At 35.1% G+C, this 13,622-nt stretch overlaps 1 protein-coding gene across 5 annotated transcripts in view; it reads right to left on the reverse strand.

Moving 5' to 3' along the window:
* Positions 1-13,622, reverse strand: part of CEP290 (centrosomal protein 290) — a 90,202-nt gene that overhangs the window by 30,986 nt on the left and 45,594 nt on the right. For all 5 annotated transcript variants that reach the window (XM_088836840.1, XM_088836839.1, XM_088836842.1 and 2 more), the window contains 9 exons: positions 12,169-12,280; positions 11,090-11,545; positions 10,165-10,329; positions 9,079-9,186; positions 8,282-8,416; positions 5,823-6,089; positions 5,146-5,253; positions 4,310-4,509; positions 1,048-1,261 (listed from right to left, as the gene is read on the reverse strand). In XM_088836840.1, the coding sequence (XP_088692966.1) occupies positions 1,048-1,261; positions 4,310-4,509; positions 5,146-5,253; positions 5,823-6,089; positions 8,282-8,416; positions 9,079-9,186; positions 10,165-10,329; positions 11,090-11,545; positions 12,169-12,280 (1,765 nt within the window). The remainder of the gene's footprint in view (positions 1-1,047; positions 1,262-4,309; positions 4,510-5,145; positions 5,254-5,822; positions 6,090-8,281; positions 8,417-9,078; positions 9,187-10,164; positions 10,330-11,089; positions 11,546-12,168; positions 12,281-13,622) is intronic.

The following is a 13,622-nucleotide window of genomic DNA, read 5'->3' on the forward strand; positions in this document are numbered from 1 at the left end:
ATTAAATCAAACAATCTGCATTACACAACCCAGGCATGTTTTGTTCTAAAAATTCTAAGCTGAAATATTTATTTAAATCACTCACTTAATATATGCTTCCATGTGAAATTAATTGAATTTAAGAAGACAAAGTTACAAGATTAGAAAAGACTTAAAATTTGCCAATAAATTTCATGAGCTAGCACAGAAAACCAGTAGCACCTTCTAAAACAGTTAATTAAATACAAAATCTGAGATAAATGGAGAACAAACTAATCAATCTATTAATCCACAGACCAAATTCTTTTCACAGCACTATCTCTGAGATCTCCTTCTTTAATCTTTCCTCCTCTTATCCTTTCTCCCTCTTAATCCCCAGAATTGTTTTAAAATTTTCAATTATTTAAACTGTTCAAAATGGCCTCAAGAACAGAGCATCCTATCAGAAAAGGAGAGAAAATATTTTCAAGATTTCATTTCCTATAGCTAACCCACAAATGAGACTGATAACATAGAAGATAAGTTAGACGATGCATAGATGTAAGCGTTAGTCACTCAGTCGTGTCCGACTCTTTGTGACCCAATGGACTACAGCCCACCAGGCTCCTCTGTCCGTGGAATCCTCCATGGAGTGAGTAGCCATTTCCTTCTTCAGGGATCTTCCCAATCCAGTGACTAAACCCAGGTCTCCCACTTTGGAGACAGATTCTTTACTGTCTAAGCCACCAGGAAAGCCCAAGTTGGACTATGTGAATCAGTGAGGTTGCTCAGTCATGTCCGACTCTTTGCGATCGCATGGACTGTAGCCTACCAGGCTCCTCCATCCATGGAATTTTCCAGGCAAGAGTACTGGTGTGGGTTGCCATTCCTATTTGAACTTAAAAACACCACCAATTTATAGGGCTTTCTAAAAGAATTATCTTGAAAGACCCAACCTTCTTAACAGCTTAAGATACCCTTATACTTTTTATTACGAGAGAGATGCATGCCATCATCTTTTACAAATCTTCACCAAAAGCATTCTACCACGTTTTTCTGAAATCTTGATAACTTTCTATTGTTACTTACTTTTTGTTGTTTCTCTTTCAAAGCTAATTGGCTCTTGAGCCTTTCTACTAGATTTCTCATTGTAGTTGTTGGAGCTCTTGAATTTGCTTCTTTTTGAGTCTGAAGTTCAGATTTTAAACTTTGTGACTCCTTTTGTGATTGCACCAGAAGACACCTCAAATCCTCTACTTCTGCTTTTATTTTTTTCACTTCATCTGCATGATTTTCTTGGAGCCTAATAGTATACAGCAAACATATGTATTTAGTAGAGTGGTTGCTGCAATTAACAGTTTGATTGATACAAATTTTACAAAGAACAAATGTTTGGTCCTCAGTAGTCTCGTTCCAAATCCTGAAAGATGAACAATTCTTTACTCTACTTAACTACTATTTAACTTAACATAAAATAGACTTTCTTCCAGTTTCTGCCTACTATGTTTTTGCAACAACTGCAACAGTAATTTGTGGCTCTAGATTAAATAATATAGAGAATGAACAAAATAACACTTTAAATATTATGGTTTCTGCAAGATGCAACTGCTTCCTTTGTATAAGGGTTTCTCAACCACGGCACCATTGACATTTTTGCTGGATAATTGTTCATTGTGGGTGGGGTTTCTGTTGTGCATTTTAAAACATTTAGCAGTATTCTTGCTTCTACCCACAAGATGCCAGTAGTACCTCCTAGTCATTCATCAAAAATGTCTACATCAAACGTCCCTGAGGGGAAAGGAGAGCAAAATCACTTCTGCTTGAGAATCACTGCCCTATAGTGACATTTACAAAGACAAAATATAAACTTTCAGAGAAACCATCCATGTGTACTTTTAATTTGATATGGTTTTAAAGTCCCCAGCATTGTATCTATAACTCTGTAGCTGTATACTATATGGACGTAGATACTATAGTAGTAACTAAAGACTTTTTACAACTGAAGTGACTATGCATGCATGCATGCACAAAGACTTAGTAAATTCAATTAATCCTACTGCTCATTCAATGTCAGTCTTATAAATGGAATTACATCATTACATCCAGTTCACTGTATTTATACAGCTACTACATTAATAAGGCCATCAATATCGAGATTCAAATTATTAAACTCTCTTCAATGAGAGAAAGGTATGTTAAACTATCAACAGGTACAGTATTAAATAATCTGAGACTTGTTTCTTACAGGAAAAACTTAAGTCACTTTAAGTAAGCATCAAACTGTAAAAATATAAGGTTTCACTAAAGAAATTACACAGAACTATAAATTCCTAAAACCCATGAAAATATTCATACCACTGTGCACACAGAGAATAAAAGTATTAACTTTAGGCTAAAATGACAGAGGTACAAAACAACACCTTCAAGTGTTTCAGGTGGCGAAATAGTAAATATACAAGGTAAATATCAAAAGTTGATTATTTTCAACATCCAAGAATCAAATTCAGAAATGAGAGAAATGTTATGCTCTAAAATATGACAGAAACTTAATATATCAAAAATAGCATCTCATGTATAAAGTTTAATAGAAAGAGGAAATGCAGATTGAAAATATACCACATGCTACTTTAATTCTCTTTTCTCTTAGAGAATAATTTATTTAAAGTGGCAGCTTCTTAATAAAGCAAAAATAGTGTTAGCTTTGTCAGAAGCATCTTGGATAAATGAATAAAGAATCAAAGGTTCTAATAAGGACCTCAGAGATGGAACAGAATTATAAGTCAAGTAGTTGACTTTCTCATTTTTCTTTCAGATAAGAAATTGAGCACCAGAGATAGTTCTACAGTGATTATAAAATACCTAAATATAAACCTATTTTATTTGATTTTATTATTTATTTACGACTGTGCTGGGTCCTTGTTGCTGCATGCAGGCTTCCGGTGACCGGGGTGGGGGGGTGGTGTGGCTACTCTCTAGTTGCTGTGTGTGGGCATCTCACTGAGGTGGTTTCTCTTGTGGCTCAAGAGCATGCAGGGTTCAGTAGTTGCAGCACTTGGGCTCAACAGTTGAGGCTGGCAGGCTCCAGTGCACAGGCTCAGCAGTTGTGGTGCACGGGCGTTGCTGCCTTGCTGAATGTGCAATATTCCCAGACCAGGGATTGAATCCTGGTCCCCTGCATTGGCAGTTGGATTCTTAACCACTGGATCACCAGGGATCTCCTATACCTATTTTAGTTTTAAAATATATACTCTGATAAATGATTGAACAATGTTTAGAGTTTTAAAATATATACTCTGATAAATGATTGAACAATGTTTAGAATTTCTAATATAGAGAATTCTTTGAGCCCTCCACTGTTGATGTGGTCAATAAAAAAGATTAACATTTCATTCAACAAATATTTGAGCCTTAAAGGTATGCCACAAACTGTTGCTGCTGCTGCTACTGCTAAGTCGCTTCAGTCATGTCCGACTCTATGCGACCCCACAGACGATAGCCCACCAGGATCCTCTGTCCCTGGGATTCTCCAGGCAAGAACACTGGAGTGGGTTGCCATTTCCTTCTCCAATGCATGCATGCGTGCTAAGTTGCTTTGGATGTGTCCGACTCTGTGCAACCCTATGGACAGCAGGCCACCAGGCTCCTTTGTCCACAGGATTCTCTAGGCAAGAATACTGGAGTGGGGCCACAAACTGTTACAGGGATATAAATAAAAGTTTTGTATTTATGTTACTTTACAGTTTTCAAACTACTTCATATATAGCCACTACGAGTCAGACATGACTGAGCGACTTCGCTTTCACTTTTCACTTTCACACATTGGAGAAGGAAATGGCAACCCACTCCAGTGTTCTTGCCTGGAGAATCCCAGGGGCGGGAGAGCCTGGTGGGCTTCCGTCTATGGGGTCACACAGAGTCGGACACGACTGAAGTGACTTAGCAGCAGCAGCAGCATATATAGCATCATTTGGCCTTCATATAACCACCTGGAAAGAGCCAGAGTAAGTACTGTCATTTTCCTTTACAGATAATAAAAAGGAAATTTTCAAAGGTTAAAGATGAGATTCTACACAAGAGTCTTTTGAGTCAGACTGGAATCTTTTGAGTCAGACTGACTAGATTCAAATCATGGCCTTCCCATCTTCTCCTAGGCATGTTACTGAGGCTTTCTGTAGCTTAGCTTCCTATCTGCAAAACGGACTATCCCATATCATCAGTAGTACTGAGGATAAAATGAGATAATAAAGTCAATATTTTTAGACCAGTGCATGATATAACAAATGCTTACATTTATATTTATTATATCATTATTCCCATTTTCCTATATTTACAATATATTTCTAAGACTTACCGTAATTTCATATTTTCAAATTCTTTGATTTTTAATTCAGTGATTTCTTTTTGTCTCTCTAAATCTTGAGAAACTTGTTTTAGTTTGATCACAAGTGAGGAGAGAGAGTCATCTTGTTCTGCTACTGTCTGTTCCATCTCAGCCAAACGAATAAAATGCTTGTTGGTAGGAACTGGAGTGGGAGACTGTTTTATTAAATCCTATGAAATATCATTCTATTAGCCATGAGCAGGTACAATGAAATGCCATACTTATCTCATAATTTTAACTGGGTTCCTTAAATGATCAAAACAATATCAAATCAAAAATGTAATGAAGGCAATGAAGGCTTAGAGAAGACAGGAAATAGATCTTATTCTTTGTATTCCCAGCATCTGACAAAGTACCTACATGTAGGGGAGAATCAATAAATAAATGTTGATTGAATTAATGAGTTAAAGTTTGAGGAAGCTAAGGTTTGCATGTTAGGAGAAGAAAGACAGGTCATTTTGCACATACAGAATACAATGATCAAGAGGCAAGAATAACCTGAATTCAGAACATAGAAAGCAGTTAGATACAGGTAAACTAATAATGTGCAGATTTGAAAAGACAGAGGTCAGAGGAAGAAATCTAAACATGATTTTCTAGGCAGCAGTAAGCTATAACAAATGTAGGTTTAGGAAAAAAAATAATCAGAGCTGTGTTTTCAGATTATTCTGGCAAAAAAAAAAAAAGTAGGATGGCTTCCAATCCCCTCTACCCCAAAACAGAGCTAAATATTCAACTATATGGTCTGAAAAATCAATAGAGAATAGAACAAAGTTCCTAGACTCTTACCCAAACTGTAATCTTACCCAAGCTGTTTCTTTGAATTTACTGAGTGAACTATCAGCCTGCAGTTCTAATTTACGATGAAGAATATGAAGTTCTTCTTCATGTTTCTTAACAATTTCTCTTTGCTCCTGTTTTATAACAAATTAAAACTATAGCTTACATTGTGATTCACATAAATTTACATTCTATAAGCCTTAAGTATTTTATCTTTAATATACTAAAATCCTTATGAGAGGGAAGGAGCAACACGTGCATACATTTCCCTAGTACATATTCAAATTGACAAGCCTAGCCTTAGAGTATAATTTATTCTTAATGTTAGAATAATATGGATTCATTATCTTTTAACTTGTTTCTCGCAAATTTTTAAATTTTAGATTTTTTTACCCCTTAAAGTTCTAGCAAATTTGATTTCCACTGATACCAATGTGATGGATTTCATTCTAACTTACTGCCTCAGTCTTTACCTATTAACTTGAAATCAGTTTCACCATGAACGTCATTACTGGTTGCCTCAGTCAATAACACAAACTGCCAGTTTTACTGACAGATCTGAAATCCAATCACATGAAAGTAACAATACCTGAACAGAATCATTTGAAAACAAGAAATGAAAACACCACTTCAGGGCAGAATAGTATTTGGCATTTGTCCTAAAACACCATAATAAATAAGACAGCATAACATAATAAAATACCTCTCTGGCTTTTTCTAGCAGATGTTGATACTTCTTCAACACTTCTTCCTTTTGATTTAACCTTGCTTGCATGTTTGCAATGGTCTGATGAGCAAGTTTCAACGTGTGATGAGATTTTGGTTCCACTTCTTTTCTGCTGAACTCAGCTATAAGCTTTTCTTGTTCTGCAGTGGCAGGCAATCGAAGCCTCAGTTCATTGATTACTTTGTCTCTTGACAGAATATTCTCCTCTGCTAACCGTAAAGCAGATTCTTTTTCTCTTAATTTCTGAAATGATAAATCATTAAAAAAAAATACTTTAAAAAAAAAAAAAAGCTTCATCTGAATTTTAGTCAGACTGGTGGTTTAGTCACTAAGTCCTGTCCAAGTTTTGCTGTCCCATGGACTGTAGCCTGCCAGGCTCCTCTGTCCATGAGATTCTCCAGGCAAGAATACTGGAGTGGGTTACCATTTCCTTCTCCAGGGGATCTTCCCAATGCAGGAATCGAACCCGGGTCTCCTGCATTGCAGGCAGATTCTTTACCAACTGAGCTACAAGGGAAGCCCAGTTCAGTTCAGTTCAGTTCAGTCGCTCAGTCGTGTCCGACTCTCCGCGACCCCATGAATCACAGCACGCCAGGCCTCCCTGTCCATCACCAAGTCCCGGAGTTCACTCAAACTCATGTCCATCGAGTCGGTGATGCCATCCAGCCATCTCATTCTCTGTCATCCCCTTCTCCTCCTGCCCCCAACCTTTCCCAGCATCAGAGTCTTTTCCAGTGAGTCAACTCATCGCATGAGGTGGCCAAAGTATTGCAGTTTCAGCTTTAGCATCAGTCCTTCCAATGAACACCCAGGATTGATCTCCCTTAGAAGGGAAGCTCACTAATAGCCAAATGCTACTTTCAGTTCAGTTCAGTCGCTCAGTTATGTCCAACTCTGCGACCCCATGCATTGCAGCACACCAGGCCTCCCTGTCCATCACCAACTCTCAGAATTTACTCAAACTCATGTCCATTGAGTCGGTGATGCCATCCAACCATCTCATCCTCTGTCGTCCCCTTCTCCTCCTGCCTTCAGTATTTCCCAGCATCAGGGTCTTTTCTAATGAGTAGGCCCTTTACATCAGGTGGACAAAGTATTGGAGCTTCAGCTTAAGCATCAGTCCTTCCAATGAACACCCAGGACTGATCTCCTTTAGGATGGACTGGTTGGATCTACTTGTAGTCCAAGGGACTCTCAAGCATCTTAAAAAGGTTAAACTGTATTTCAATGTGACAGCATTTATCTACAAACATATTTCATTTATAAGATTATTATATATGTTAGAAACTTCATTGTTATGATGAAAATGAAATTTAGTTACAATACTTTAAGATCTTATAGTTTTAGAAATAGAAATGTGTGGTGGTGATAGATCTATAAAGAAAATGTAATAAATCATTTCTTTTATTTTGATTCATTGACTCATTAGAGCACCAGAAAAGTAACCCACAGAAGTCAACAAAGTATAAAAGTTGGAATTTTAGTGGTCTGAGTCAATGGATCTCCATTATAAAATGTGCAGCTTCTCAAAACAAAACAGAAAATAGTATTTATTCCTCCACAGAATTAAGCAAATACTCAAAAATCAAATAAGTCAGTGGCAATTCACATAAATGACAAATTTACAATATAAAAGACAATTTAAGTTTCTTTGGTTGATTTAAAAATGCACAATTTAAAAAATTATTTTAAATGTATTTACAGTAATATGATTGTCATTTTAGTTGACATCTAAATATACTCAGTTTATACTATTTTCTGTATAATTTAATAAAAAAGAGAGATCTGACCATCTACTAACCAAATTTAAGACCTAGATTAAACTAAGAAACAATTCCTAGTTTACCTTCAAGCCCTTTAACCACCCACAAAAAGAAATAAACTGAAAATTGATCCAGAGTTTAGATCATATGCTTCAAAATAAAATATAAAAATAAAGGTGAAAACAATTCTTGATCATTGAGGGGAAGGAAACACATTGCTCATAAAGCTACAGTCAAATGCTCTTTGGTTTCCTTTCATGCTAGCAACTGATGAGTGTGCCCAAAAGTGATAAATAATGACTAAAAGAAGAGTGATTTCAAATTAGCCATATCTACTGTTCTTTATTGGCAAAAGAAAGACTAAAGAAAAGTAGAGTAGAATAAGCAACAGATTCATCATTTTATGCTTCATCCTCATTTAAAAATATTACTTATAAAGTTCCAGAAGTATATCCAATAATATCTTTATCACAATGCAAGGAGAAGAGGGCAACAGAGGATGAGATGGTGGGATGATATCACCAATGAAATGGACGTGAACTTGAGCAAACTCCAGGAGGTGGTGAGGGGTCAGGAAGCCTGGCATGCTACAGTCCGTGGGGTCACAGAGCGTCAGACTTGGGGTCAGACCTGCCGACTGAACAACAACAATAGGCAAATTCTTCTAATTACCTCCTCCAGTGATCTGCAAGTTGCTTGGGTTTCTAAGATTATTCTGATATTTTCCTTAATTTTTCTTAGAGCAATCTCAAGTTGATTCGGAATGGGCAAAGTAGGGTCTGGCATTGATCCTGTAGCCTCTTCAAACTATTGAGAAACATAACAATATTAATTTTTACAACTATATGACAAGACATGGTTAAACTCCACTTATAGTTGACACATAAAAAGATATCATCAATTAAAATTCTAACTCAGCCATAGAAAGGAACAAAATTGGGTCATTGGTAGTGATGTGGATGACCCCTACAGTCTGTCATACAGTGAAGTAAGTCAGAAAAACAAATATCGTATATTAACACATATACATAGAATCTAGAAAAATGGTACTGATGAACCTATTTGCAGGTCAGGAATAGAGACACAGATGTAGAGAATGAACCTGTGGACACAGCAGGAGAAGGAGAGGGTGGGACAAATTGAAAGAGTATATACACTGCCACATGTAAAACAGATACTGGTAAACTACTGTATAACACAGTGAGCTGAACTCAGTACTCTGTGACAACCTAGAGGGGTAGGAGGGACTGGAAGGGAGGCTTAAGAGGGAAGGTATATATGTATACATATAGCTGATTCACACTGTTCTATACCAGAAACTAATGCAACACTGTAAAGCAATTATCTTCCAATTAGAAAAAAAAAACAGAAAAATAAAAATAAAATTCCATCCAACCTTAGAAAATATTTCTATTGGGTAACATTACAGGTCCTGCTATAAAGTAGCAAACAGGATTAATCACTTATACCTTTTGTGCTTCACGTAGTATTTCATTTTGCTGACGGTCAAAAACATCTAGTTGACGTTCCAGCTCAACTTCTCTCTGATCCCAGGCCATTTGTCTTTCTTCATGAAACTAAAGAAAGATAGTTGGGTCATACACACACAGAGACACTCACCAGGCCTTTGAGAAGAATTTTTACATACATTTTTCTTCTTTAATCCTCACAACAACCATTTGAGGTCACTGTTAATTATTTTCATTTTAAAGAAAAAGGAAGAAAATTCAGAGATTAAGTAATTTGGCTAAGATCACAAAGACAGGCAGGTGTGGAGTCAGGATTTCAACCCATCCATTTATCTATCCATCCATTCATCCAAAACATGTTTAATGACACATTCTATGTGGCAAGTACTATTCAAGACAATGAGAACACAACAGTAAACAAAACCAAGTCCCCTTCACCACAGGATTTATCTACTACTGAGGGGGAGATAGTAATCAAATAAGTATGTCATATGTCAGAGGGCAAAGAGTGCTAGGGAGTAAAATGAAACTAGGTAATCCGTATTTAAGGGATCTTGATGATAAAATGTACTGCTGTATGTTGGGTAACTAGTGAGGGCCTCATTGATAAGGTAAGACATTAGAGGGAAGATCAGAAGGCAGTGAAGGCATAAATAATACTGGTATCTTAGGTAAGAACAATTTAAGCAGAAGGAACAACAAAATTTCTAAGGCAAGTTAGCATCCGCTCAGTGAATCGCATCTGCCTCCAAAGCTTCTGTGCTTTTTTCTATACCAAGATGCCTTCTCTTATTCCATTAGTGAGAGCCAGTAGAAACTTGTAAAGGTGAATTCAAATAACCAACAGTGAAACAAAAATGAACTTACCAAATAAACTTGTTTATGAATTCTTCCTTTTAAGACTACTAATACAACTAAATAAATGAATAATGTATTTTTAGAATAGCTTAAAAAAATAAGAAACAATATTTTATAAGAATAATAATAGAAGCTATACTTGATTAGGAAAATAAGGTAGTCATCAATGCAATGTTGTTATATTAAAAATCTTAGCAACAAAACACCAAAATAAATATAAAATGAAACCTTATTCTGCTGCACAATTTCTTCCTCCAGACTACTGATTGTGTTCTCATATTCAGAAATTATATTATTCAAATATTTTATTTCTTCTTTATCCTTGACTAATTCTCGATTGAGTTTAAGCTCTTGAAGGCGGAGTTCTTCTATTTTTGTGTGCCAATTGATTACCTAAATATTTATAAATTACATATACAAATGTTAATACTATATTAATAAATAACTTATTTCTCTACTGATCTTAATGATTTTAATTCAAATTAATGGACATTCTAAAATAAGATATAAAGTTATCCTTGGTTGTGCCAAAAAGAAAAGTTTATTTAGAATTTCTATAGACTTTTTTAATATGTAGAATATCTCAACATAAAACATTTTTCAAAAGATGCTGAAACGGGTATCACTAACGGGTATCACTAACTATTCATTTGCTTTCATGTATTTGTTGGGTCCTTAGTGTTTGTGTGTAACTGCAACATTGGTTTTACCTTCATAAATAAAAATCCCAAATGTTTCTAGCCTACAAAATAAAATTTAATTTCAAAATAATTATTTTTCATTAATTCCTTCCAAATAAGAGTAAAAACAAAATTACATTAAAAAATAAACGCAGGCCTACTACTTGCTTAATCACTATAATGTTTAAGAATAATTACAGTTAGTATTTAATTAATATACACTTTCCTAGAGTGTTTAAAATTCTTTGATATTACAATCTAAGCATTTCTACTGAAACTATGGCTTAGAGGAGTCTCATTTTATTTATAAACAGATATTCTAATAGCCCAAACTCCTAATTTATAAAATCTAAATTAATAAATTATACCTGGAATTTTGCTCACATATTAAGCATTTTCCACATAGGCACATATTAACTCAAAATTATTATGTAACTCTTTTGAAAATGCTGAACTTAAAATCAGTGTTTTACCTTTTGGGCTCCCCTGGCATCCTTTAAAGTGCTTATTAAATCTTCTAGTCCCTTTAACTTTAATTCCATCTCCAGCGTTTTGTTCTTCAGACTTCTATGCTCTTGTTGAGAATTTTTCATTTCTTCCATTATCTTAAGTTTGTCATTTTGTAACTGAATCATTGTTTTAGAGAACTTTTCCTGTTGTGCCAAAGGTAAAGCTCCACTAAACTGTCGTCGTAGAGACTGAATTGTTTGGCGCAAATGTTTTGCTCTGTTTCTACCCTCCAAACGGGTATAAAAGAGAGCTTGTTCTTTTTCATCAAGTTTCTGCTCTAAGCGCAAATTATGGGCCTCCATCTTCCGCAGTTTAGATGTAACGGACTCCAACTTGACAAGAGCAGTAGCCTCACCAGCTTGAAGAGAGACTATGTGTTGGTGCAGCTTGGCAATCAGTGCCTTTTCATCAGACTGTGCCTAATATAAAAAATAAATATTTGTAGTAAGTTTCAAGTTTTCCCAGTGAAACTTATCATAGACTTAAAAATCAGAATTTACTAATTTAAAACACTATGCTACATGAGATCCTACAAAAATCTAACCTTGCTTTAACATAAATTGCAAAAGACTGCAGAAGAAAAAGAAGTAGAATGAAACTTATTTAAAATCTAAATCTGGCACCTAACTACATACCAGTTGGAATATTACTAAGTTTTTTTTAAACTTCCATATGTAAATAACAATACTGATAATAATACTAATGTAGACAATGGGTAGTTTTTTAATCCTAAAAAACTATAATGTGAGAATATGTGGAAACCTATACATAAATACAAGAAACAATACTGTTATGAAAGACATATTTCTCCCCAGTGTCTGAATTGTGATCAGCAGCTAGCACAATGCATCTCTAAGCATTTAAATACTTTCCTGTGTTATCAATGGCATTTCAAATTAAGTTTTTCTAATCAAGTTACAATTAACGAAAACAGGAGCCTCTATTTGATATATCCTGATTAAAACTACAAAATGATCCCAATATCTAAGGGAAACTTTGGAAAAGAAAAGCCTCTGTGTAGAAGAATTAACACTGCACATACCTGATAGTCTAAGAGTTGTGTTCTGATGGACTCTACTTCCTTCTCCCTGGACTGCTGTTGTGCATTCAAAATTTCAACTTGCCTTTTGGCAATATCAGAAATCTCTTTTAGTCTAGGAAGTAATAAGATACTTCAGATATGATGAGGTATATACTCTAAGTAAATAAATACTAGATTTTTCAATTTCTAGACCCTTGTGGAAAAGCTGTTAGCTTGCAGCATCTCTTCTTTTTACGAAATACTAAAGTTTCCTGAAGTATTTCATGAAACATAATTCCATGAAAAGTTAACAGGTTTTAACCGCTCCATTCCCAACATTCCTCTCCATTGAAAATTCATATACACAGTATCATATCAAATGCTCTGAGAAGTTCTAAAGTAAAAAAGGATCTCAATCTGTACATATACATTTTCCAAACATAAATGGCCAACAAACTCCTGTCACAAATTTTTTCATGAAACACTTGTAACCATGGTTTGGTATAGCTGGAATGAGGTATTAGGTAGGCTTACTTGACAAATTATACAGTTAAGATTACAGAAATTTAAGTTTTCAAGGTCAATTAATGCATGCTTTGATTGGCTTTAATTTACAAGTTAACAGAAATGTGAAAAAGATTATATGTTTATTACAATTATCAAAAAAGGAGGGGAGCTTGATGATAATTATTAAATGTCCTATATAACTACTGTGATAAGATTAAATACGTAAAGTAAAATGCATTTTACTTTGGACTGGAGTAATTTTAATTCAGTGTAACTGATAAGTCTGGTTTCCTCATATTGATTAGAAACTCTCATTGCCAATTATGTCAGTCTTAATTAAAATATAACAAAATGATTAATTATAACTTAGTTTACTAAAAAAGGTGAGGTCCATGACATAAGAAGAATAAAGGAGTCCTTCATAGTGAAAGGGCTAGAAATGAGTGATATTACCAAAATGAGGTTCCAAAACATTGGCTATAACTTTATGGGTAAGCCATAACTCTTTTTATTAATTATTTGAGCTTGATGAATCAACTCAAGGATCCTCATACTACTCTAAAGCAGTTAACACATGATTACAAACAAGTGAATACAAGCATCTACCTGGTGTACAGTACTTCCTCCTACAAACATTTTGAATTCTAAGAGAATAAACTGTTATGTAAAATGAAAACAACAAATGTTATTTGGATTATTAAGTGGATTATGATGATTCAATATATATTTAATACAAAGCACAGTACATAGTGTGTAGCTTCCCAGGTGCTCATCCACCTGCCAGTGTAACAGATGCAGGTTAGAGCCCTGGGTTGGGAAGATTCCCTGGAGAAGGAAATGGCAACCCACTCCAGTATTCTTGACTGGAGAATTCCATGGACAGAGGAGCCTGGTGGACTACAGGTCATGGGGTCGCAAAGAGTCAGACATGACTTAGTGAATGAGCCCACACACAGTACACAGTATAT

This window comes from Moschus berezovskii, chromosome 6, assembly GCF_049115385.1.
Source record: "Moschus berezovskii isolate FMDL1 chromosome 6, NW_MosBer_1.0, whole genome shotgun sequence".
Lineage (NCBI taxonomy): Eukaryota > Metazoa > Chordata > Mammalia > Artiodactyla > Moschidae > Moschus > Moschus berezovskii.